Genomic DNA, 24,486 nt, shown 5'->3' with positions numbered 1-24,486 from the left:
TTCTGAAAGTTGGCCACATGCAGCTAGTGCTTGATTCAAAATGATGCTGGTAAATAGTTGAAAGCAGGCATTTCAGTAAAAGATACTGATACTGGTCGGACAGTATCCACTGACTACCAAGCTCATGAGTTACAATCATAATTGTAGCATTAGAACCATTACTCAACACTTTCTATGTTCTGGTCATAGTGCTAAGAGCTTTGCCTGGTTTATCGTATTTAACACTCACCGCAGCCTTACAGGTGTAGATATTCGTATCTCCACTTTCCAAGTGGAGCCCGGGACTAAAAGAGGCATTACACAGCTTGTAGATGGTAGACCTGTCTTTAAAACCTAGGGACTTGCTAGGTACTGGTGACCGCTGAGACTCGAACCCCAGATCTCTCCTGCACTGTTGCTTCCAAGATTTCTGTTTTTATCAGGGTTCATTTGTAATATGCTGTAAAACTTATTTTTAGCCCATTCTTTCACATAGTCATCTTTCTGCATAAATAAACTACAGTTTGAGTGTACGCATGGTAAAAAGTATTGACTTTTTTTTTTTTTTTCTTTTCAGTTAGGGTAAAGCAAGTGTGAAGGGAAGTGGATGGTGAGGCATTTTGAGGACAAATATATTTTTTTTCTAATTACATATTTCCAAGCCAATAATTTCTTTGAAAAAAGAATATTTTAAGTGCACTTCTTTACCACGTTAGCCCAGTATGTACAGAGAAAATATTAGATTTTTTTTATGTCATCGTAGGTGACAAAGCCTCAAAAAATTCATTGCATTCATAAAATGCAGTGGTGGAAGTATTTGATAAGAGAGGTTACGTTACTTTAACTAGGACTGCTCCAGAGAAGCAGTATTAGAATGGAGTTCTAGAACTCCAGCTGTAGACTCTAAATTAAATGACTGTAAGAGCAGGTGAGCTGTCTGAGAAACCCTGGCAACTCTTGCTAACATTTTTCAAAGAGCGTCACTAGTATCTTTAGCAAAAGTAGTTGTCTTTGTTTTAAGAGAAACCCGTTAAAAAGAGAAAAGAAAAGAAAAAGGTAATGCAGGGGGACAAATAGTGTCCCTTTGAATGAGAAGAATGCTTTTCTACTTAACAAAATAACGTAATGAAAAGATTTTTGTTTCTGCACCTTTGTCTTAACACTTTTTCTAGCATCAGCTTCTGAGAGATACCCGCGCTGAAAGAGGACACAAGAAAAACTGTTCTGTGAAAACAGCCAGCAGGTAAGCAATTCAGAATCACTTTTCATTCTGAGCATTAAATCCTGTTTTCATACCAGTATGAATATGGTGAGCTATAGTTGGGGTGCCTTTGGTTCTAAAGTGCCAGCTTTAAATATTGTCTGTAATTGTTTATCAGAATCTATTTCAGGATTATTACCAATGTGTGGAAAGGTACTGTTTTATTTGTATTTTTTACATCTGATAAAAAATTTAAAAATGAATTTTTAGAAGAAAAATAACTGCCTCCAATAACTGATGAATATGAAATCTGGATTTAGAATAATTATTTTATTGTTTAATTATTAAAAATAGAATTTATCTTTCCCCAAAACTTGAATGGTACTTAGACTTTATGAAAGAGCAACATGTATATTTATTCTAATAATATATAAATAGGTATATAGAAAATACAGCCTTTTTTAAAGGTGCTTTTTGGTTCTTACTCGGCTTATATTGCTGAGTTGTTTTTTATCTTTAGTAGAAAGAATTTGCCCCAGGTTATTGTTGTAGACAGTATATTTCTAGATTTTGCATGTGGTGTTTCCAAAGACTTCATTTTTCTTTAGGTGAAAATGGCAGTCAAAATATTGATCAGAACTACTGCCTGGGGATTTACAATATTCAATTTTTAACAAGAGAACTGATTTCGGGAGCCACGCTTGCATCTCCTGGCTTCCCATCGTTAGTGTGCTAGCCACTGTGTTTAGCGTTCCCAATTAAGCGATGTAACTTCTAAGTACCACGTTGTGCAAACTAAGCCCAACTGAGCTAGGCATCTGCCAGAGCTGACATAAATCCTATCTAACACGTCTAATTTAGACAAAAATTGTCAAACATAATAAGTTGACCATCACGGAGTTCCTGTCATGGCTCAGTGGTTAGCGAATCCGACTAGGAACCATGAGGTTGCAGGTTTGATCCCTGGCCTTGCTCAGTGGGTTAAGGATCCAGCGTTGCTGTGGCTGTGGCATAGGCCAGCGGCTACAGCTCTGATTAGATTAGACCCCTAGCCTGGGAACTTCCATATGCTGCAGGTGTGGCCCCAGAAAAGACAAAAAATAAAATAAAAAAGTTGACCATCAGTGATAATCAGCATAAAACTAATATAGTTACCCCTAAGAATGTCAGATCCTGAAATTATAAAGGATAGGTTATATAAATTTTATACAGATTATAAATAACTGTGGATGACATGTTTATAGAAATAAAATGAGCAGGTAACAGATCACTAGTGGAATTGATCAGGCAGAACTGAATCAAAAACATGTAATTGTTACAAATGAGAAGCATGACTGTTGAAGAGATAATTAGTGAAATGGAGATACCTCTGAAGGAGTAGGCCGGCATGGAACATAAAAACATAAGGAGATGGAAAAGTGAAAGCGTGGTCAAGAGACACGGAAAAGATCTCAGATATACTGAATTAGAGGCCTTGAGTGGAGGATAGTGTAGAAAAGCTGCAAAAAACATGATGTTGGAGAGGTGCTGGCTAAGAATCCCCAAAACGGGTGACAGTTATAAATCTATAGATACATAAAAAATAATGAATACCAACTAGAATAAAGGATAAATTACTACAGAGGAATGATAGCTGTATATCCTCAGATTCCTGCGCAGCACCAATGAAACCAGGAAGCAGTGGCCATATCTTCAGAGTACGGGATGAAATTACATTGTCCACCTAGAACTATGTACCTTGAGAAACATCCTTCGTATTAAAGATGAAGTAAAACCAGTTGAAGATTTTCAAAAACTAGGCAGTTTTACTACTAACAGACCTTTGCTAGAAGAATTTTTAAAGGATGCATTTTAAGAAAAGGATCTCCCCAGAAACATCTAAGGTAATGAATACTGAGTTAATAAACTGTTAAAGATTTCAGTAAATTTAAAAAAAAACCCCAACATTGTTTATATAAATTGACAACTATAAATGTATAATTCATAGGACTTCTCAAAAGACACCCTAAAATACCGGACAACAGCAGCAGCATGTTAAATTGCCCGTGTTGGTGATGACTGCTAAAATCCAACCCAAGGTCCTCGTGAGTTGTTGGGGGTGTTTAACCTCATTGGTCAATCGACTAAGAGATTGATGCTCATTAAGACTATATTAAGCATTCATGGTAAAATATCAAAAATAACTGCTAAATCAAAGGAAATGGATAGTGTAAATCCAGCCAGTTGGTGTGTTTGGGGTTGAATGGAATAAAACATTACCCCCCAAAATCCATTTAAAAGTCAAGAAAGGGGGAGGGAAGCATAGAGAAAAGGGGACACCGAGAAAACAAAAGTTAGATGTTGAATCAAATCCATACATCAGTAATTAACATAAATAGGGAGTACATTTGTCAATTAAAAGCAAAACTAAGCACATTTGGCTTTTCTTTCAAAATCCAGCTACGCGTGCTTTATAAGAAACAAAACCTGAAATAATAGCAAAGAAACATGGAAAACGAAAGGATGGGACAGTATATGCCAGACATACTGTAAAAGAGAGCTCTTACCAGACAAACTGACTTCAGAGCAAAAGCCTTAATCATTATTCAGTGGTAACAGATTCAAGCTACCCAAAAGGCCATTGATCTTACTATTATGTATACGCAATAAAATAGCTTCAAAAGTGTATAAAGCAAATATTAATAGCAACGTATGGAGAGATCCACTAATTCGCTATCATTGTGCTACTACCACTTAAATATACTTTCTTTTGTTGGTGGGTGGCCGGGGTGGGGGAGCATGTGGGGGGGGGCAGCATGCAGCAGCTTGATGTGGGATCTCAGGTCCCAGACCGGGGATTGAACCCTGGCTGCAGCAGTGAAAGCCCTGAGTCCTAATCATGAGACCACCAGGGAACTCTCATAGCTTTCATACTCTTCATAGTTTAAGCCATCACAAAAGTTGCATAACAGAAAACTAACAATTTAATGACATTATATAAACCCTTGCCTCCAAACGAAGGTATAAGCATTTTCCTCTCAAAGATAAAGATGGAATACTTATAAAAATGACCTCTTGCCAGGCCAAAGCTGGTATCAACAATTTTAATGAATATGTATCTTAAAGAGCATATTCCTCGAATGTGATCAAGAGAAATCATTTACAAAAAGATAATTTTTTAAAAGTCTGGAGTTAAAAATACATTTTAAAATAATTCGTGTTGAAAAGTCCTCATGATACTATCGAAACTTGTGGGTTGCAGTTAGAGGTTAATCAGAGGAAACTTTACTACTTGAATTTTTATGTTAGAAACTTGGGGCGTTCCCGTCGTGGCGCAGTGGTTAACGAATCCGACTAGGAACCGTGAGGTTGCGGGTTTGGTCCCTGCCCTCGCTCAGTGGGTTAAGGATCTGGCGTTGCCGTGAGCTGTGGTGTAGGTCACAGACGCGGCTCGGATCCCGCGTTGCTGTGGCTGTGGTGTAGGCCGGCGGCTACAGCTCCGATTGGACCCCTAGCCTGGGAACCTCCATATGCCGCGGGAGCGGCCCAAGAAATGGCAAAAAGACAAAAAAAAAAAGAAAAGAAAAGAAAAGAAACTTGGTCTCAGTTGGTGTTCCAGTCAAGCTCCTGAACTGTAAGATGACTGATTCGAAAGTGTAAGGTTACTGCTTCTCTCTTCCACGATCAACACAGGAGGAATTGAGAAAGAGAAAATGTGCAGAAAACTACCAGCAGTCCCTGTATTAAGGGTGGTGGGGGGGCTGCTGTCTTGAACTTGGGCTTGTGAGGTGGGAGCGGACGGGATGTGCTCCTGTGCTTTGACCTGAGGCAGGAAGCAGTTCAGCCTGGATACGGGAGAGTGAGATGTGAGAACCTTTGGAATTCTCTGCCAGCCTGTCACCGGCCATGGCCTTGGAACAAAGGACATCTGCCCCTGACCCAGAGACTCGGACCTCTGATCTAAGCGTTTTTCTGAATAGAGTCAGGGCAGCTAGTTCACCGTGCTGCGTCTGTGAGGAGCCTGGAAAGCTTGGTGGGATGAGGTGACAAATTATCACGTCCTCACCTGCCCCCTACAAACCACAGAGCTGGAGGAACACAGCCCTGATTTTCCCTGAGAACGACAGGGAGTGTTTTCCTGACAGAAGAGTTAGTTGGTGGAGAGGGGTGTGCTATTGTGGTTTTCTGGTGCCCGGGCCTCTGCGGTCTAAGTTAAGGTTCATTCACCTCCAGTTGCACTGCACGGGGCTGACAGAGGAGGCCGGCCTCTTCCACGGCATCGCCGGCTTGGATAAGATAATAAGACATCGGAGGAGGGTAGCATTTTCCAAAGAAAAACAGTCGATTTGGATTACAGATTCCAACAGAGGCAGAAGTGGTAGAACAAACAAGATAAAAATTTGTAATGGGCATTATAAATACTAATTAAAGGAGGTAGAAGAAGATCATAACAATAGGAAGCAAAAAATAGAACACATAATGTGGGGGGGGGGCGGGTCTTGCAGCATATGGAGGTTCTCAGGCTTGGGGTCGAATCGGAGTTGTACCTGCCGGCCTACACCGCAGCCACAGCAACGTGGCCTCTGAGCCGCATCTGCGACCTATACCACAGCTCATGGCAACGCCAGATCCTTAACCCACTGAGTGAGGCCAGGGATCGAACCCACATCCTCATGGACACCAGCAGGGTTTGTTAACTGCTGGGCCATGACAGGAACTCCAGAACAGATAATTAAGAACCAAAAATTTAAGTCCTTCTCAGGTTTTCTCCGTGGTGTTTTATAGTTTCCATTGTGTAAGTCTTACAGATGTTTTTTCAGATGTATCCCTAAGCATTTCACCGTATTTTTTGAGGCATGAAAAAGTTGCTGAGAGAAATGAAAGAAAAGCCACATCACTGGAAATGCACACCTTGTTCCTGGGTCAGGAGACTCAATATTCTTCTTTTGTTGTTGTTGTTTTGTTTTTTTTTTTTTTTGCCTTTTCTAGGGCCACTCCCGCGGCATATGGAGGTTCCCAGGCCAGGGGTCCAATCGGAGTTGTAGCCACCGGCCTACGCCAGAGCCACAGCAACGCGGGATTCTAGCCGTGTCTGTGACCTACACCACAGCTCACGGCAACACTGTATTCTTAACCCACTGAGCAAGGCTAGGGACCGAACCCGCAACCTCATGGTTCCTAGTCAGATGTGTTAACCACTGTGCCATCATGGCAACTCCGAGACTCAATATTCTTAAGGTGTCAGTTCTCCCAAAATTTATCGATAGATTCCGTACAGTCCACACAAAAATCCCATGAGGATATTTTGAAGAAATTGACAAGCAAATGCTAAAATTCACATGGAAATGCAAAGGACTTAAAAAGGGAAAGTTTAACGCTCCCTGACTCCGGGACTTAATTACAAAGCTATGGTAAGCAGGAAAGTGTGCTCTTGGTGCTAAGATAGGAGGAAAAAAAAAATCAAAGAAATACACACATACACAGACAATTGATTTTTGACACAGTACAAAGGTACTCCAGTGGAAAAAAAAATCGAGTTTTCAACAAATGGTACTGGAGCAATCAAATATCCATTTACAGACATGAACTTTGATCTATACCTCATTCCACGCAGCACACTAAAGTATGGTAACCAGAAACCGATTTTTGCATGGGCACAGAATGGGGGCCAGGGAGGAACTGGAAGGAAAGATTACCAAGGAGCTGTGGGGGTGAAAAAAAAAAATAGCGGGGTAGAGTTTCCTGGTGGCTCAGTGGGTTAAGGACCTGGCATTGCCACTGCTGTGGCTCCACTCACTGTTGTGGTGCAGGTTTGATCCCCAACCTGGGAACTTAAGCATGCAGTGGGCACTCCCAAAAAACTTTTGTAATAAAAGACAAGGACCTGTTGGAGTTCCCGTGGTGGCTCAGTGGTTAACGAATCGGACTAGGAATCATGAGGTTGCAGGTTCGATCCCTGGCCTTGTTCAGTGGGTTAAGGATCCGGCATTGCCATGAGCTGTAGTATAGGTTGCAGACGTGGCTCGGATCCCATGTTGCTGTGGCTCTGGCGTAGGCCGGCGGCTACAGCTCTGATTAGACCCCTAGCCTGGGAACCTCCATGTGCTGCAGGTGTGGCCCTAGAAAAGGCAAAGAAAACAAAGCAAAAAGACAAGGACCTGATGAGGTGATGAGTGTCTTCATTATCTTGGTTATGGGGATGGTTTGCCACATGTGTACCTAAGTCCAAACTTAGGAAATTGTATACTTTTGCTTATGTCAACCACACCTCCATAAAGATCTTTAAAAAGAAATTTTTTTTAAAAGTAAGATTTTCAGTGACTTTCTGTTTCATTCAGAGAAAGAGCCAAAGTCTTTGTCTTGCCCACTGGGCCATGTGTGGTCCATCCCTGCCCTTCTGTGGTTCCTCCCTGACCTTATCTCCTCCCACTTGACCTCACCTGCTCCAGGCACAGTGGCTTCTTTCCTGTTTCTCCAACACACCGACCCTGCCTGCATCTCAGGGCCCTTCCACTTGTAGTCCCTCTGCCTAGAACACTCTTCCTGAAACTGGCCATGTGACTTGTTCCCCCATTTCCTTAGAGCCCATGTCAGAAAAGCCCACACTCCACCAGCACTGCTTTCTGTGCCTTCCTTCTCGTCTCCATCACCTTTAAGTTTCATGAGGGCAAAATCTTTGCTTTACTCATTGTGGATGCCCAGCTCCCCAAACGATGCTTGACACATAGGACCTAAATATTGGCAGCATACGCTGTTGAAGAATGAATTTGAAATGGAATCTCCGGTAGCCGAGTGCACTGATTGAGTCCCGATCTTGGCCTCTGTGTGCAGCCTCTGCAATCAGAGTACCTGGCTGCAGAGCCCAGTTTCACCACTTACCAGCTGGAGGTGATCCTGAGCCAAATCCGTAGCCTCTCTGTCCCTCCGTTAACTGATCTATGAGGAAAATAGTAACACTGAGCTGGTAACATTGCCGTAAAGGACTGTATGAGTTAATGCCTGTGAAGCCTTTAAACTGTAAGCGTTCAGATGTTCCCTTGTTACTGCAGGTACGATACTGTCATTTCCACCTGTGCGCTTCCTAAGCACTTGTTCCATTTTCTTCTTTATTATATTTCTCATGAACATAATTGAGAATGTCAGATCATTCGGAAAGGCACAGTGAAGTACAGCTGGCCTCAGCCCTGCTTTTCCCACTCTCTAATTCCAATCTAAAGAAAATGACTGAATTCGTTTAGCCATTTCTTCCAGCGCTGACCGAAGGTGCCTGTTCGTATTCCTGTTTCTGGAAGGGTTTGGTTTAGCCTTACCTATTGACTGCCTGCTGTGTGGCCTGTGTGCACACACCCAGATCTGCATTTCTTTCTTTCTTCCGCATGGTTGTATCATAATATTAGACCGAATCAATGTACATTGCTGGCATCAGTATAATTAGGCCTATAGTATAATTAGTACATCAGTATAATTAGGCCTATATTCCTGGGTGCATGACTTTTCTGTTTTTCATTTGATTTCTCAGTGCCCAGCCCATCTGTACACAGAACTGTCACTCCCGCTCTGTTCCCTTTCTTGGTGGCACCCTTCTTGGAGCCCCCCATTTTTCAGATCCCTTCTGGACAGTGTGCTGCCCGGACCTGCTGCACCTGTGATGCCCTGGGGTCTCTCCTCACGTATCCTCCCGGGGCTTTCCTCATCTCTCTCCTCTGTGGAATTTCATTTTCCCTGCATCGCATAAGCGTGGTTTTTCCTGAGCTTTCTGAGAATGAATGGGAGGGGTTACGTTTGTGAGACTCTGCATCTCTGAAAAAGTCTTTATTCTATCTGGTCTCACATTGATTGATGTAGCTGGAAGCTGAATTCTGGTATGAAAACCATTTCACCTCCACATCGCGAAGGCACCGCTCCAGTGCCTTTAGTTTCCATGGTTGCTGTTCTCTCTGTTCTCCTATTATTTGGATGTTGGAGCGCCCTCCCCTGATCCTCCAGGTTTTGGGTTTTTTGTTTTTTGTTTTTTTTTTTAACTTTTCTGCATTATTGTTTTTAAAGATTCCTGAACAGGTTTATTAATGATATATCCCAAATCTTTTCTTGATTTAAAAAAGATTCTTTAATGCATTGCCTTTTTAGAGCGCACCTTACTTCTTTCAGCACTCCTTTCCTGTGTCCTCCGTGTCTGGTGTGGTGGATGTGGTATATTTTCTTGTCTCTCGGAGGCGATCTGTTGTTTTAGGCATGGGACAACCTGTGCAGGTAAAATAACACAGAGTGATCAGATTTGCTCATGAAAATTGTGTCACACGTTTATTAGCGCAAGATGAAAAGTCTTCATGTTCTCCATCTCTATGCGTTTTTCCGCGTTCCTCCCTTGAGAGCCATTTTCTTCCTCAGTATTTTTAATATTGTCTTGACTTTTCTTACCCCTTTTGGGTGAGTGACTGCACTTCCCTTTCTCCTCGGGTGGAAAAATGTAAAGATTAGAGAAGGAAACTGTCATGCATCTGATCAGTAAATTTTAGGACCATTTACTCCCAGAACATACCAGGCAGGTAAGAAAAGATAAATGCATAAGCGGTCTGCTGTTAATGACTCAAAGCCGAGATTTTGGAGGTGCGTGACGACAGCCTGCTCTTAAGGGGGGCATTCTTCACTGACACCCGCAGTGAGTAAAGGGCTGTGCATGTACAGCTCAGCCTTGGGAACGAGGCTCATTTCACCCTCAGCTCCCTGGAGGGGCGGTGGGTTCCAAGCTCTCCACTGAGGGTTTCAGGGACATGGTCACCAACGCCCCTAACTATAATGCAGTTTGGCAGGTTTCTGGGTGTCTAATTGATGGCATTTCTCTCTTTTCCTTTTGCCACCCCCACTTTAATGTTCATCTAGGCTCTGTAAGTCAACGAGGGCGGGGATTGTCTTTTTTCCTAGTCTCCCACCGTTTTTATGTCCAGTAGTACCAAGGAGGTAGCAACTTAATCACCTAACCCGCTGCAGTGATTTCAGCCTGTTCTGTCCGCAGTTGTGCTCATCAGTAACAGGCTTTGTGTTCTAACGTTTCCTGTACTTGCACCTCCTCCTCAAAGGGCGGCATTGCTTTGGGCTCCTAACTGGCTTCTCATTCTGCTCACATCTCCTCCCAGGCTCCAGTTACCAGCAAGCGTGCTCGTCACTACACACCATTCCATCACAGCCAGAGAGTTACTCATGAAATAGTAATGCATTATATTTGTTCATACGCTTATTGTAAACACAATTAGCATTTGCCTTCTTTTATGGTATGATACTTTGTGGATCCTGCAATCAAACTTTTGGCTGGTTCTGTAACAGTAAACTAATTGAAACACTGATTGTTAACAGAGGTATAATTTGATGTAATTGATTTAAGGGACACTGGTCTTACACACCTTCCTTTCAGTTCGTTGGTTCATTCTTCATCCCTATGGGAAGCCTTTATCATAGAGTAGCTGGGTCAGATATTGAGAGGCGTGACAATTTTTCATCATAACATCACCCTCATATATTCATTTGATGTGTTCCCCCAAGAGTTTATGTTGCAGTGTTTGAAGTTACACGTTTCCTGACTTACATTTCTACGTTTATATCTTACTGATTATTCCCATCGGATACTTCTGTTTGATTAGACTGTGGGGTTTTTATTTTCTAGTCATTCTTCCATTTCTTCAGTGTTGTTTGTCCATTTTCCTGCTACGAAGTTTCATCTTTACTGTGTATTATCTCTCCCCTAGCATCACATTTGTGTCTAGAGTTTGTTCATGCCATTCACCCATTTTAATAAACCTTAAAACCTTTGAAAACATAAATGAAACTTAGGCAAACACAAAACTCTTTCAATAAATAAATGCACGAAAGCATATACAATTATTTTTAAATACCACAACATACTACCTGTCACTATCAATATTTAATAAGTAACAGCCATGGTTTTTGAGTGATGGTTGCATGTAATAGGCTATTACCCACAGTGGGACACACACACGCGCGCGTGCACACACACACTCAGCCCAACACTGAGACAAAGCACCTAAATGTTTTATAAAAATACTAGTGAGATCTAGGTTTACTCTTTAACCTGTGTCTTTCTTTTACATTTCAGACTTGATAGTCAAACCTTTTATTTTTTACTTTAGTATATGTAATTTTATACTTCTCGAAATTAGAAAATCTTTTCGTCTTACTTCACCTTGTTTAAAATTACAATGAAATAATTTCACATCGTTTCTCATATCATAACCTTTGGTTAATACCAGAAAGTTCAATATAGGCTTCTCGATCAAAAGTCTGCAAGACACATATGAAACAATGCCTGATGCTAAGTGATGTACCATTCTTGAAAAGATCCTGCTTTTTTAAAATACGCTTTGTGTGATTAGTCTTTATTGTTCTAAGAATCCATACCCAAAGATTAATAGTAGATCATGTCAGGGCCTTTCCTTTCAGATCTGGCATCTTTTGGGGTTTATTTATCATCATTTATTTATATACATTTTTTTCTACTATACAGCATGGTGACCCAGTTACACTTACATGTATACATTCTTTTTTCTCACATTATGTGTTTCGTCATAAGTAACTAGACTGGAATACTACTCAGCCATAAAAAAGAACAACATAATGCCATTTGCAGCAACATGGATGGAACTAGAGACTCTCATCCTGAGTGAAGTAAGTCAGAAAGAGAAAGACAAATACCATATGATATCACTTACATCTGGAATGTAATATAAGGCACAAAGGAACCTTTCCACAGAAAAGAAACTCATGTACTTGGAGAATAGACTTGTGGTTGCTAAGGGGGAAGGGGAGGGAGTGGGAGGGACTGGGCACTTGGGGTAAATAGATGCAGAATGTTGCCTTCAGGATGCATTAGCAGTGGGATCCTGCTGTGTAGCACTGGGAACTCAGTCTAGTCACTTTTGGGGTTTTTTTAACTTGCCCTGTTTCTCTATTTACGTGATTTTTGCCATTTACATTTACTCTTATGAAGCACCAAGGCTCAACTAGCCAGCCATCTGTGGTGTGATCTGAAATCAAATAAAAACATTTTTATTGCCAATATTATTAAAATTCTACTTCATATTTTAAAATATATTTCACGTTTGTTAATTCACTTCCACTTGGTTCTCAGAAGCATTACATTGTTCTCCTACTTAGCGCCAAATGATTTGATAATCCCTAGATACTGTGTGTTCTAAGTTCTTATGTTATCAATTAATAGTGAAGACGAGGAAAAGATTAACTCTTTCTCTTTTGCTGTCACCTTCTTGCCTGATTAGTAACAAAAAGAATCTAGTTCGAAAAAGAAAAAAAATGGCAGTAGAGTTAATCCGAGAATCAGCATAAGTCCCATCGCATTCTTGCACACACGCACACACACACACACACACACACGCGCGCGCGCGCGCACGCACACACATGCACGCATATCCGCTTTCTCCCATCAGGTTAGGAAGAGCATTCCTATTTACATTAATACAGAGCACATTTGCCTGCATATGTGATGCAAGTCACTGCATTTTGTTGCAGATGTAACAAACAGAATTACAGCTGTTCCCTATTTGATCTCCTAAACATCCAAAGATGTTTAAGGATTCGGTTTGCTCAGTCTTCCCCATAGTGTCATCTGTTATTTGGGAAGGAGACCTAATTTGCTACAGATACAAAACTATTTGTCATTTTGCAGGTTTGCCAAAAATAAATGAAACTATTAATTAGTACATTTTTGAGCAGCTGTTAATAAATTGGGATAACTGTTCATTAGAATACTGGTTAATGACACGGACTATATTTGGTTAGTGTTGCTTTTCACAGAAATGTATCCACAAAATTAAATGTAGCTGCAAAAGTAAGCGATGCTTCATTTTAATTATTTAAAATGAGAATTACCTATCCTGTGTTAGTAAATTTAAAATCTAATTCAAAATGAATGCTCCTTTGTCACATTAAAACGAATGATTCAGCACCATATTTTAAAGCAAGTCACTCCAAATTTTATATTACTTTATATTATAAAATAATGGCTTGAGTCTGCATTGCCATACTAATTAAAAACAAAACAAAACAAAACAAAAACAACACTTCAGAGTTCCTGTTTTGGCTCAGCGGGTTAAGAACCCAACAGAGTGTCCCTGAGGATGTGCACTCAGTCCCTGGCCTCTCAGTGGGTTAAGGATCTGGCCTTGTCACTGCAGCACCTGGGGTCGCCACTCTTGCACAGGTTCAGTCCCTGGTCCAGGAAGTTCCACATGCCGTGGGCACAACCAAAAAAATAAAATAAGGGAGATAAACGAATAAATAAATAAAACTTATAGTCCTTTATCATTTTTCCTTTCCAAACCTAAAATTAGCAATTAAATCTTATTGTTCTAAAAGTTTACTCAACTCTCCACACAGAAAAGTATATTTTAGATTATTTTAATTCATTCATCTGTGTGAATTAACAATTAGGAAATATCCACATATTCCCTTTAATTAGAATGTATGCAAACAATTATATATAAAGTAGATAAGCTGCAGGGTTCTACTGTATAGCCTAGGGAACTGTATTCAGCATCTTGTAATAGAACATAATGGAAAAGAATAGGAACACATGTGTACCTATATACATGTATAACTGAGTCACTTCACTGTACACCAGAAACTAACTCATTTGTTTAAATCAACTATATTTCAATTCATATGTATATATATATACAGAAAAAAAAGGAAACATTAAATTTGGTGTACATCTCCGTCAGAGCTCTTAGGGGGGAAAAGAAAGACTATGTATTCCACCTTATTTCATTCTCAGACTGTCTTCTGCCTCCTATCCTTTTGGCATCCTGAAATTTTAAACTTCCTTGCCAAAGTTCTAAATTAGTGACTATAACTATTTTAAACAGTTATTACACTAAATAAAAGTATCAGCCAATTTGAATTTTGAGAGACAGCTTTTCAGTTGAATGTGAATAACCCACACAGAACAAAAAGGGACTTGCCATTTGCAATAAATGTTGTGTCCCGTGTGTGGTAAATAAATTAAAGAATTACTCCCTGGTGAAACATTCATTACTCTTGCCCTGTTCTCTTGAAATCTGATAGATGGACCAGATATTTCCATATAGCTGAACGTATACACAGCCTCCCACCTCTGGAACAGCGGTTGAATCTGGCCATGGTCACTGAGAATGGAGCCGAGTCAGCCTATGAGAGCTGTTCCAGTGTCCTGTGGCTGAAATAAATTTGTCGTCTGAAGTTCCCTTCCTTAAGGACCGATGTCTGTTTCACAGTCTGCCCTCTGCAGCTTGGTCCTGTGATTAACTAGGGTGGACCCAGAACTAACCTTTCACTCCCAGATGCTTCCCTAGGAAATGGGGATGGCACTCCCCGCAGGCCGCTTCTGCTGCTGCATTAGAACTTCATTACCAGGACCTTTGGAGAGCTCTTCATCCAGTGTGTGTGTGTGTGCCAGAGTGCTCCCCCAAACAACAAGCTTTCCTAACTTGTTAGGAAAACACTCACTGCAAAAACTAATATTTTAAATTGGCAGTCCAGTAAGCCAGACCATCAGTGTACCTCCAATCCCCAGAATAAACCTAGTAAATCCATCTGCCACATGGGAACAATTTAAAATACTATTTTATGCTTGTGGAACAGAAATGACAACAGCTCTTGAATTTTAAGGTACGTAACTGTGGATAATGTAATAGGAATCATTTGCCATCTAAAAAATGTGATGCATATGCAAGTGATTAGAACGTTTTACTATTTCCCTTAGTTTATAAATATATTCAGACATTAAACTCTTAACTGTCACTTGGTTCAGCTCATTTTAATTTCCTTTCACTTATAAGCCATTATTTAAAAATAAATTCCAGTATCACAAAATAATACCCCATAGAGTTAGAACTGGTTTTAAAAGCATCAGTTTCTTTATAATCAGTATTTTTCCTTGCCCTTTCTCTGTAGAAATATCTTTTCATCACTCCGTAGTGATTTGTTTATATACTGAGATATTTTGGGGAATTTACCTTTTGTTTACTTCATATACTTCCGATCAATTCCAACTCATGCCCAATTATATTATACTAAATTAACATAATTCAACAGATGTTGATATTTAAATGTTTTCTGGCATTCAAATCTTGGACAGCTGTCTTCGAGCTTGGGGAAAAGGCAAACATTTAGAGTTAAATGCTGAACATATGCTTAAATTACTAATTAGAAAGATGGAATAAAAACTATGCATTATCCTTTCTAAGGACAATAAACCCCAGATAGGGATTTCTGTAATCTTTTTATATCAAGTTATAGTCCAGGGGTGTATACAGATGAGATGACATAGACTTCATGGATAACTTCATTTAATTTCAGGTTTGATCACTTAAAAATTATGGAGAGGCTAACCAAGATATGAAAAACCTATCATGACTTCACACTGGCAATCTTAAGAGTTGAAAAGATGCCTTTTCATTTGCAATGTCAGGATGGTGAAAACAGTTTTTAACAATATTTTATTATGGAAACTCTCATCAGAAGCAGAAACACGGAAAACTATAAACTTAATGTATCTACCAGCTGGCTTAGATAATTATATGTGGCCGACTTTGATTCATCTGTATCTTATTTTGACTGAACTGTATCAGTATATTTCTATTTAAAAACAAAAACAAAACAGCGTCTTTTTAAAAAAGTACAGTATCGCGTTATCCCATCTATTCTAAAAGCAGTAATTCGTTAATATATATGCATGTATATGTATATGTGTAGCTACATATAGGAATAGTTGATACCCGTGTTGCCAGTTATTTCGTGATCTCGTCTTACACATTGTTTGAAGTGGGATCCAAATGAGATCTGTCTGTTACAATTGGTTGATAAATATGCATGTGTGTGTGTGTATGAATCAAGTTCCCGATTTAAAAGCCCGCCTCCCCCTTTGTTTTTTCCTTGAAATGTTTTGTTTGAAGAAGTCATGTTGTTTGTCCTATAAAGGTTCCCACATCTGAGGAATGTTGATGATGTTATCCCCAGGGTGTCATGGAACATATTTCCCTGTCTTTTGTGTTTTCCGCAGTGGGTGTTGCAAGCTACAGAGTTGATTCGATTCAAATTCAGTTTTGGCTTGGTTTGGTTTGGTTTTGGTAAAACTGTTCCGGAGGTGGTGGTGTGTGCTTTTGTCTCCTTCCCACGTCTTTCTGTGCCTTACCAACAGATGGATCGTTGCCCAAATTCATTCATTAAGAGTGACGGGAGCGGTGATGCGTTAATTCTGTCACCTCCCTTTGGTTCATTGATTGGATTTCTTCTGTTTAAAACTGAGCGCCTTCAAATACTTGATGACTCTGAGGTATGGATCATGCAAGAAAAGCAAGATAAATACTCGATCCTTTCTCTTTAGTTACCCGTTTTCAAAATGTATTGATTCTTTACACTTCTCAGAGGTGACCAGTGAAATTCTATTGTTTTTATTTTTTATTTTTTTAACTCATGTGATGTGTTTCCATCCATCCATTCGTTATTATCCTAATCAAAGTTAAAACTGGCCCATTTGGGGGCAACGGGAGATTATTTAAATTGGTTCCTGAGTCTGTTTCCTTGCCTCTAGTGTTTGCTTTCTTCCTTGCCTTCTGGTGTGTTTAGTGTTCAAGACCTTCCTGGACCTCTCCTGGCCTAGACCAAGAATCAGCCGGTGTCTTAAAACATGCGGTCCCATTGACTGGAAAATGCTTTTAGAAGCCACGATCTGGGTATGAGGGGTGTCATTATTTCTCCCTTTCTAGCAAAATGACAGAATTCTTTTTAACGTGTTAGCATGTTGGTACTGATAGTTCCAGTTCAGATTCAAGACTTTATTTTTTTTTATTTACCGTCGTTGATTTTCATCTGTCCACTTTTAACGTTAAAAATGTAACCTCTGGTGACACCATGATAATTGCTCTTTTAACTGATCCCACCGTACCCACCGAATAGTCTCAGAATCCCTCTACCATTATGACCACTAATAAAACAATGCCTGAAAATAGTTTAGGGGTTTTTTTTTCCCTTTTTCTCTCCTTTTTGTACTGAGTGTATATTTCACTAGGAATGTGTGGTCAAATTCTTGTGTTTTAAAGTCACGTGAAATAGTTTCTCTAAGTGTAGATATATCAATCCATAGTAAGGTATATTTGTGTCATTTTAATTTTCACAGACTACTTTTTAAAAACATTTAATTTTGTTTCATAATAATACAAACATAGTTAAAGCTTCCACAATCAAATCTCCTCAGGAAGTTATTTTCAAAGAAGTCTAACGATACTCAATCCTTGCCACTTATCCCCCCAATACAGGTACTATTACTTTTTTCTATTTATGGGTTATCCTTCTATTGGCCTTTTTTTTTTTCAATTTTTAAGATAAGCAGATGTATCTTTCTCTCCCTACTTTTCTGTTTCCTCTTCTGTCACCCTCTAGTATACCGCTGATTTTTATGAAGATTAATTTTTTGTAATAATTGCATCTGCATTAATGTTTTTGTGTAACTGCTTTGTCCCCGCGCCTTTTGCAGGGTGGAGGGCTGCTTGCAGGCAGTTCCCCCCTCTGAGCAATACTGAAGTAAGCTAGGACCACTTTGCCCTTCTCATCCCTCTCCCACTCCTTCAATTTGAAGGAAATTATTTCTCTGCTAATACCTTTAGGACAGTCAGCACATTCATTGTGTTTTTCCTGTATGGTCTTCATTTTCTCTCCATTTTTAGCTAGCTGTGCTGTATGTACATTGAAGCATAGGGCCATTCAATACCATACTGTCTCCTTAGTTTCAGTTCTCATTCAGTTCATTTAGTTTTAAGTCTATAAAATAAGTATATTTTTACGGGTCCCTATAAAACCTGAAGTTAGTGCTTTTCTGTTCTTTGTTTTGCACAAGGTTGATTCTCTAGTTGATTCCTCTGGAAGGGCTCCTCTGGAATAACATTCCCCGAGTCCCTGCATATTATTAATGGTTTGTCCAGGTCCTGTATATTTAAAGGTCACTTTAGCCAGATGTATAATCCATGGCCCATATTTCCCTTCCTTAACTATTTTAAATATGTTACTCCATTGTCTGTATAAAATGTTGTTTTCAGGAGTTCCCTGTGGCTCAGTGAGTTAAGGATCCAGCATTGTCACCACTGTAGCTTGGGCTGTGGTGCGGGTTCAGTCCCTGGCCCGGGAATTTCTGCATGCCACAGGTGCAGCCAAAAGGAAAAAAAAAAATGTTGTTTTCAATTCTGATACAGTCTTATTTTCTTTCACATATCAGTGGCTTGATTTTGTCTGGATGCTCAGTGTCTATTTTCCTTTTCTTTAACACCCAAGAATTTGACTAGACTATATTCTGATGTTGGTCATTCTATGTGTTTTCCCCAAGGATGAAGTATGCTTGTTAAATGGATAGTTTTACTACTTTTAAGTTAAATTTTTTTTTCTTTTTTCTTTTTCCACTGTACAGCATGGGGACCAAGTTACGTATACATGTATACATACTTTTTCCTCCCATTGTTGTGTTGCGATGTTAAGTATCTAGACATAGTTCTCAATGCTACACAGCAGGATCTCATTGTAAATCCATTCCAAGAGCAATAGTTTGCATCCATTAACCCCAAGCTCTTGATCCCTCCTACTCCCTCCTTCTCCCCCTTGGCAGCCACAAGTCTCTTCTCCAAGTCTATGATTTTCTTTTCTGTGGAAATGTTCATTTGTGCTGTATATTAGATTCCAGGTAGAAGTGATATCATACCATATTTGTCTTTCTCTTTCTGACTTACTTCACTCTATGAGAGTCTGTAGTTCCATCCATGTTGCTGCAAATGGCATTATGTTGTTCTTTTTTATGGCTGAGTAGTATTCCATCATCTATATATACCTAATCCAGTTGTCTTGTTGATGGACATTTGGGTTGTTTCCATGTCCTGGTTATTGTGAATAGTGCTGCAGTGAACAGGCAGGTGCATGTGTCTTTTTTAAGGAAAGTTTTGTTTGGATATATGCCCAAGAGTGGGATTGCTGGGTCATATGGTAGTTCTATGTATAGCTTTCTGAGGTACCTCCATACTGTTCTCCATAGTGGTTGTACCAGCTTACTTTCCCACCAAGAGTGCAGGAGGGTTCCCTTTTCTCCACACCCCCTCCAGCCCTTGTTATTTGTGGACTTATTAATGATGGCCATTCTGACTGGTGTGAGCAGACCGATCACTAGAAATGAAATTGAATACATCATAAAAACACTCCCTACAAGATAAATTTCAAGATTTTCTCCAATTACGACTTTTCATATTTATTTTGTGTCATTGCTTTGGTTTTTGGTTTTTCGTTTTTTGTTTTTTTCAAAATTTCCTTATTATATCTATTGGGCCTTCTTTGAGCTAGGTCTTCAGCCCGTATCTGCCAAGTCAATCACGCACGTGAATTCTAGGCTCTACTGAATGAGCAAAACCTCAACTTTAAGAGCTGCCTTAGATGGAGTTCCCATTGTGGCTCCGCGGTAAAGAACCTCACTAGTAACCATGAGGATGCGGGTTCAATCCCTGCCTCGCTCAGTGGGTTAAGAATCCAGCATTGCCATGAGCTGTGTTGTAGTTTGCAGATACGGCTGGGATCCCGCCTTGCTGTGGCTGTGTAGCCAGCAGCTGCAGCTCCTGTTCAACCCCTAGCCCGGGAACTTCCACATGCCATCAAACGCAGCCCTAGAAAAGCAACAACAACAAAAAAGAGCTGCTTTGGAAACGGATCCGCATTAGAGCAGTAACTTTTTAACTACAGGTACAATAAAATCCAGAATATCTGCAAAAAATTTACGGACAAGCATTTTCCACTGAATTGAATCATCAGTTGAGCTGATAAACTGATTCAAACAGGCAGCTTCATTCTTTGTTTCTAGAGCATTTAAAAGCATTGTGAATGGACAGATTTGTTGCGTTTACTCCCTCTTGATGCACACAATGAGATGTCCTCTCCTCCACGAGGTCCAGCTCCCGCCATACCCAATTGCCAACGGAGCCCCAGATACTGCGTCTCCTGGGGGCTCCCCAGGGCCTCTGTGTCTCTCAGATGTGTCCTCTCAGCCAGGGGCCGTGAATGCTTTACATGCTGGTTTGGAGTTCTCTGAATATTGAGTTGAAATCATTTTCCCACATGATTGGTAGACTTTAACCCCTAGCAAATGAAAGCCATATCGTTTTTATTTCTCAATCCTGTTTTATGGCATAGGGCATGACATGCGTTACACTTTCAGTAGACGTTTATTAAATGGAGTATAATAAACTAAGTTGGATGCGGTGGCGTGGTATGGGAGAAAAAAAAAAGGATTCTTTTGATGCAAGCATTCCTTGGTTCAAACACAAGAACTTTATTTTTTTGTATGTGATCTCTGACAAGTAACAGTGTCTCTGGACCTCTGATTCCTCAGATCTATAATGGGTTTTTGTGAGGATTAAATGATATAAAGTATGTGAAAGTATTGGGCATAATACCCCATATATAATTGACACTCAGTAAGCTTGGATGTTCCTGGTAAGTTGGATAATAAATTCCAAGATGTAAGAAACCAGCATGTATTCAAAATAATTTTAAGGTAATAAAATATCTTCTCTGCCCTGCCTTTTAATGCCATCATTCCCTGAAGCTGGTGGCAGAAAGAAACTCAGCACTTCTGTTCCAAAATGCTACTGAACTTAGAGCTTGGCTTAGAGTCACAAATTATCACATAGGGGTTCTCTTTGTGGCTCAGCAGTTAACAAACCCGTCTAGGATCCATGAGGACACAGGTTTGATTCCTGGCCTCTCCCAGTGGGTTAAGGATCCAGCATTGCGGTGAGCTGTGGTGTAGGTCGCAGATGCAGCTTGGATCCCGCATTGCTGTGGCTGTGGTGTAGGCCAGGAGCTGCAGCTCCGATTCGACCCCTTGCCTGGGAACATCCATATGCCACGGGTGCAGCCCTATAATAGTAAAAGAAAAAAGAAAGAAATTATCAAATTAGACAATAAGTAAAAAGTCAGTTTAACAAACATTCAGATATTCTGTACGGCACTAGATGAAGAGGATGTGAAAATGAATCTTGCATGGACTTCATTCAAAAAAGCCAAGTATTAGGAATACCTATAATTTTATCAAGAGATATTAAAAATGGCAACAATACCAGGTGCCACCCTAGAGAGCGTTTCATAATGTCTTCTCCGAGAGGGAACGTGGGGTTCGATCTGAATCTATAGTCTGACGTGATAGTCCTTGTACATAAGATGCAAGATGCAATCAGCAGCAACATCCTAACTTTTTACGTGGAGACATATCTTCTTGCATTTAATGAAGATATCCAAGAGTTACACTTATTTCGAGTAATCTTTTATCTCTTAAGAGTCAACACCATCTATCCCATTTTTAAAGAAAGTTAGAATAAACTTGTTGTTGAAACTGTACACTGAGTAGCAGGGATAATCAGATTCCAGAAATAGATAGTTACAGCTGGGACTTAAGGACATAAAATCAGTATCCGTTTACTAAGTGCCTACTATTTCCTAGGTACTGTGGTGTGAAGAAAAAAAGAATACTCCAAGATGCCTCAAATGTCTTAGATTCTGCTTGGAGAGACAGTGTCAAATTTTTACCTCAGGTGAAATGACTTTTCCTCAGTTTCCCCAGAGCGGTGGCCTGCTCTTGTAGCTGTGTGGATGTACGGTGTCGTAGAGTCACCTCTTGTTCATGTGTGTGTCCTGTTCTAGGCTCAGAGCCACTTCATGTTAGAAGCTGTCCTCCTCTTCCTGTTTTGTTTAGTTCCTAGTAAAATTGTTAATCGTCAAGTGAGTGTTTTTGCGTGAATTTAAATAACAATTCAAGAAAGTGTTATCCTAAAAAATGCATGATTGTTCCCACTGTGGTGCAATGAGATTGGCAGCATCTTGGGAGCTCTGGGATGCAGGTTCGATCCCTCCAGCCAGCACAGTGGGTTAAGGATACGGCGTTGCCTCAGCTGCAGCTCCGGTTGCAACTGTGGCTCGGATCTGACCCCTGGCCCGGGAATTCCACATGCAGCAAGGTGGGCAAAAAAAAAAGGTGTGCTTGATTGCCAAATGCAGGGTTGAGACAGTGGTTGTTACAGTAGGTTGATTTGTTTTACTTCAATAAACACTTATTGTGCTTCTAACGGATGGTAGAAGCAAAGCTGGGTTCTGCAAATCAGACATGCTGCCTGACCCCAAGTGGTTTCCAGCGTATATTTAACTGAGAATCCCCTCTGATCTGAAAGCCCCTGGAGGCCGTACTGTAGGACGAGTGTCACAACAGAGACAGGCACAGATTGGCAAGGAATTGACGGAAAAGCACTGGGAAAGATAGCGAGGTTAGGAACGTTTCAAGAAGCCTTAAATGCACTGGGAGAACTTTGAAGAAAGGAAGGGCAGGCTTTCGAAGCAGGCAGAGTGAGCAACCAGAAAAAAAGTCTCTTCAAGGGGGGAGAACCATTGCCCGTAGGTTAGCACGTGTGCGTGACTTGGGGATCAGCTACAGAATCAGACGGAATGAAACACATGGGAAACCCGATGGCGGTACCAGGGGAACTAAGTTGTAACAGCGGTTCTCCCCAGTAGAGTTTTAGAAACCTACTGAATCATTTTGCTCTCTGAGAAGATGAACTTTCCTCCAGATGTGAGCCTGTCGTCATTCACACACACACTCAGAATGTTCTCTTCACCTAAATGGCATAAAACCACCGCCACCACCTCTGAGGTGCCGTTTGGAATAATGAACAGGTCCAAAAAAGAAGCAGCATTCACAGGACCCGTTAGGGATGCAGAAGCGCGTGTTAATCCACATAGACAGGAATAGCACCAGGTATCGCAGACCCCCAGGGCTTCAGGTAAAGCTTGACACACCCTTGGGTGGACGCAGCCAGACAGCTTTGAAGTGGGGGGACCACATGGTGACAGAGAGAGGATCCAGGGCAGGGGGCTGACCTGAGAAAGTCAGAGGGTTTCAGACGCGCCAGAGTCTCGAGGGTGTTTCTTGAGTTTTGAAATGAAAATGGGTGCTTTCTTCTTACCTGCTGTGACACCTTTCAAACCAGCAGAATCGAACTCTCAAGAGTATTGCCTACAAACGTCCCAAAAAATACCTTCTTGTTACTTAGAAATGCCCCTGACTTAGCTCCTTCTTGTAGGATGTTGACAGCGTGGCGATGTGATGAGCTTATACTGTCGTGTATTTGTTTGGTGTCTGTTTCCTGATGCGGAGCTTTCTTCCGGCCCTATTACATCCTCATGACCCCCGACCTGTGTGACCCTGGGTGAGTGACCTCACCTCTCTGTGTCCTGGGCTGCTTATCTGGAAAGCGGAGAGGATGATAATAGTCAATGGAATACCTAACAGCTAGCGATTGCCTCTGTGGGCAGCACTTGGGCAAATATTTTACATCAATGATCGCCAAGTAAACGCTTCAAAAAACCTTTGCGATCAATGTTAATCTAATCACAGCTCTTGAAGGAAAAGACATTGAGGCAAAGAGAGCTTCAGTCGTGTGCCAGAGATGGGTACAAATCCTTCTCAGACATTGACAAGTATGGTGACCAGTTGGCCTCTTTGGAGAACTAGTTGGAAAAACAGAACTGGCGGCATTAGAGGGAAGAGGTTCTCTCAGGGACTCAGGCAGGTCAGGCCAGCAGAACCTCAGGCTTCGTCTAACACCTCAACATCCACAAGGTCACACGTCCCACCCTGCCCTTGACCAAGACCTCCAGCTGCCAAACCCACTTCCGTTTCTTAATTCTGTTATGTACTGTTTCCAAATTCATCTCATAATTTGTTTTTTTTGGTCCCATGCTCACTGTAAAACTCGGGTCCGATGTGAACAAGGGGCTTAAGAAGAAAACTGCCACCTGCTGGAGATGGTCGTCCCCAGTGTTGGTCGCATGGTTTCCATCCCTTTCTTTGCACAGACACTTCCCCAGGGTCATGGCCTTAGACATAGTTTCAGGTACCATGAAGAAAAGCAAAGCAGGATAAGGAGACAGAGGAGTTCCCATCGTGGCACAGTGGTTAACGAATCTGACTAGGAACCATGAGGTTGCAGGTTCAATCCCTGCCCTTGCTTAGTGGGTTAAGGATCCGGCGTTGCCGTGAGCTGTGGTGTAGGTCGCAGTCGAGGCTTGGATCCCGCCATTGCTGTGGCTCTGGCGTAGGCCGGTGCCTACAGCTCCGATTCGACCCCTGGCCTGGGAACCTCCACATGCCGTGGGAGTGGCCCTAGAAAAGGCAAAAAAAAAAAAAAAAGGATAAGGAGACAGGATGAGGCGTTGCTTTTTAGATGGACCATAGGATAAGCGTA

At 41.0% G+C, this 24,486-nt stretch overlaps 1 protein-coding gene across 3 annotated transcripts in view; it reads left to right on the top strand.

Moving 5' to 3' along the window:
* Window positions 1-24,486, top strand: part of GPATCH2 (G-patch domain containing 2) — a 176,725-nt gene that overhangs the window by 128,031 nt on the left and 24,208 nt on the right. For 2 of the 3 annotated variants that reach the window (XM_047755620.1, XM_047755621.1), the window contains exon 8: window positions 1,152-1,222. In XM_047755620.1, coding sequence (XP_047611576.1) covers window positions 1,152-1,222 — 71 coding nt within the window. Of the gene's footprint in view, window positions 1-1,151; window positions 1,223-2,827; window positions 3,056-24,486 lie in introns of those variants that run through there. The other variant, XM_047755622.1, reaches the window with a different exon arrangement.

The sequence above is a fragment of the Phacochoerus africanus genome, chromosome 12, assembly GCF_016906955.1.
Source record: "Phacochoerus africanus isolate WHEZ1 chromosome 12, ROS_Pafr_v1, whole genome shotgun sequence".
NCBI classification, from domain to species: domain Eukaryota; kingdom Metazoa; phylum Chordata; class Mammalia; order Artiodactyla; family Suidae; genus Phacochoerus; species Phacochoerus africanus.
The sequence above is the reverse complement of the archived record's forward strand: the minus strand, read 5'-3'. Positions and strand labels throughout refer to the sequence as shown.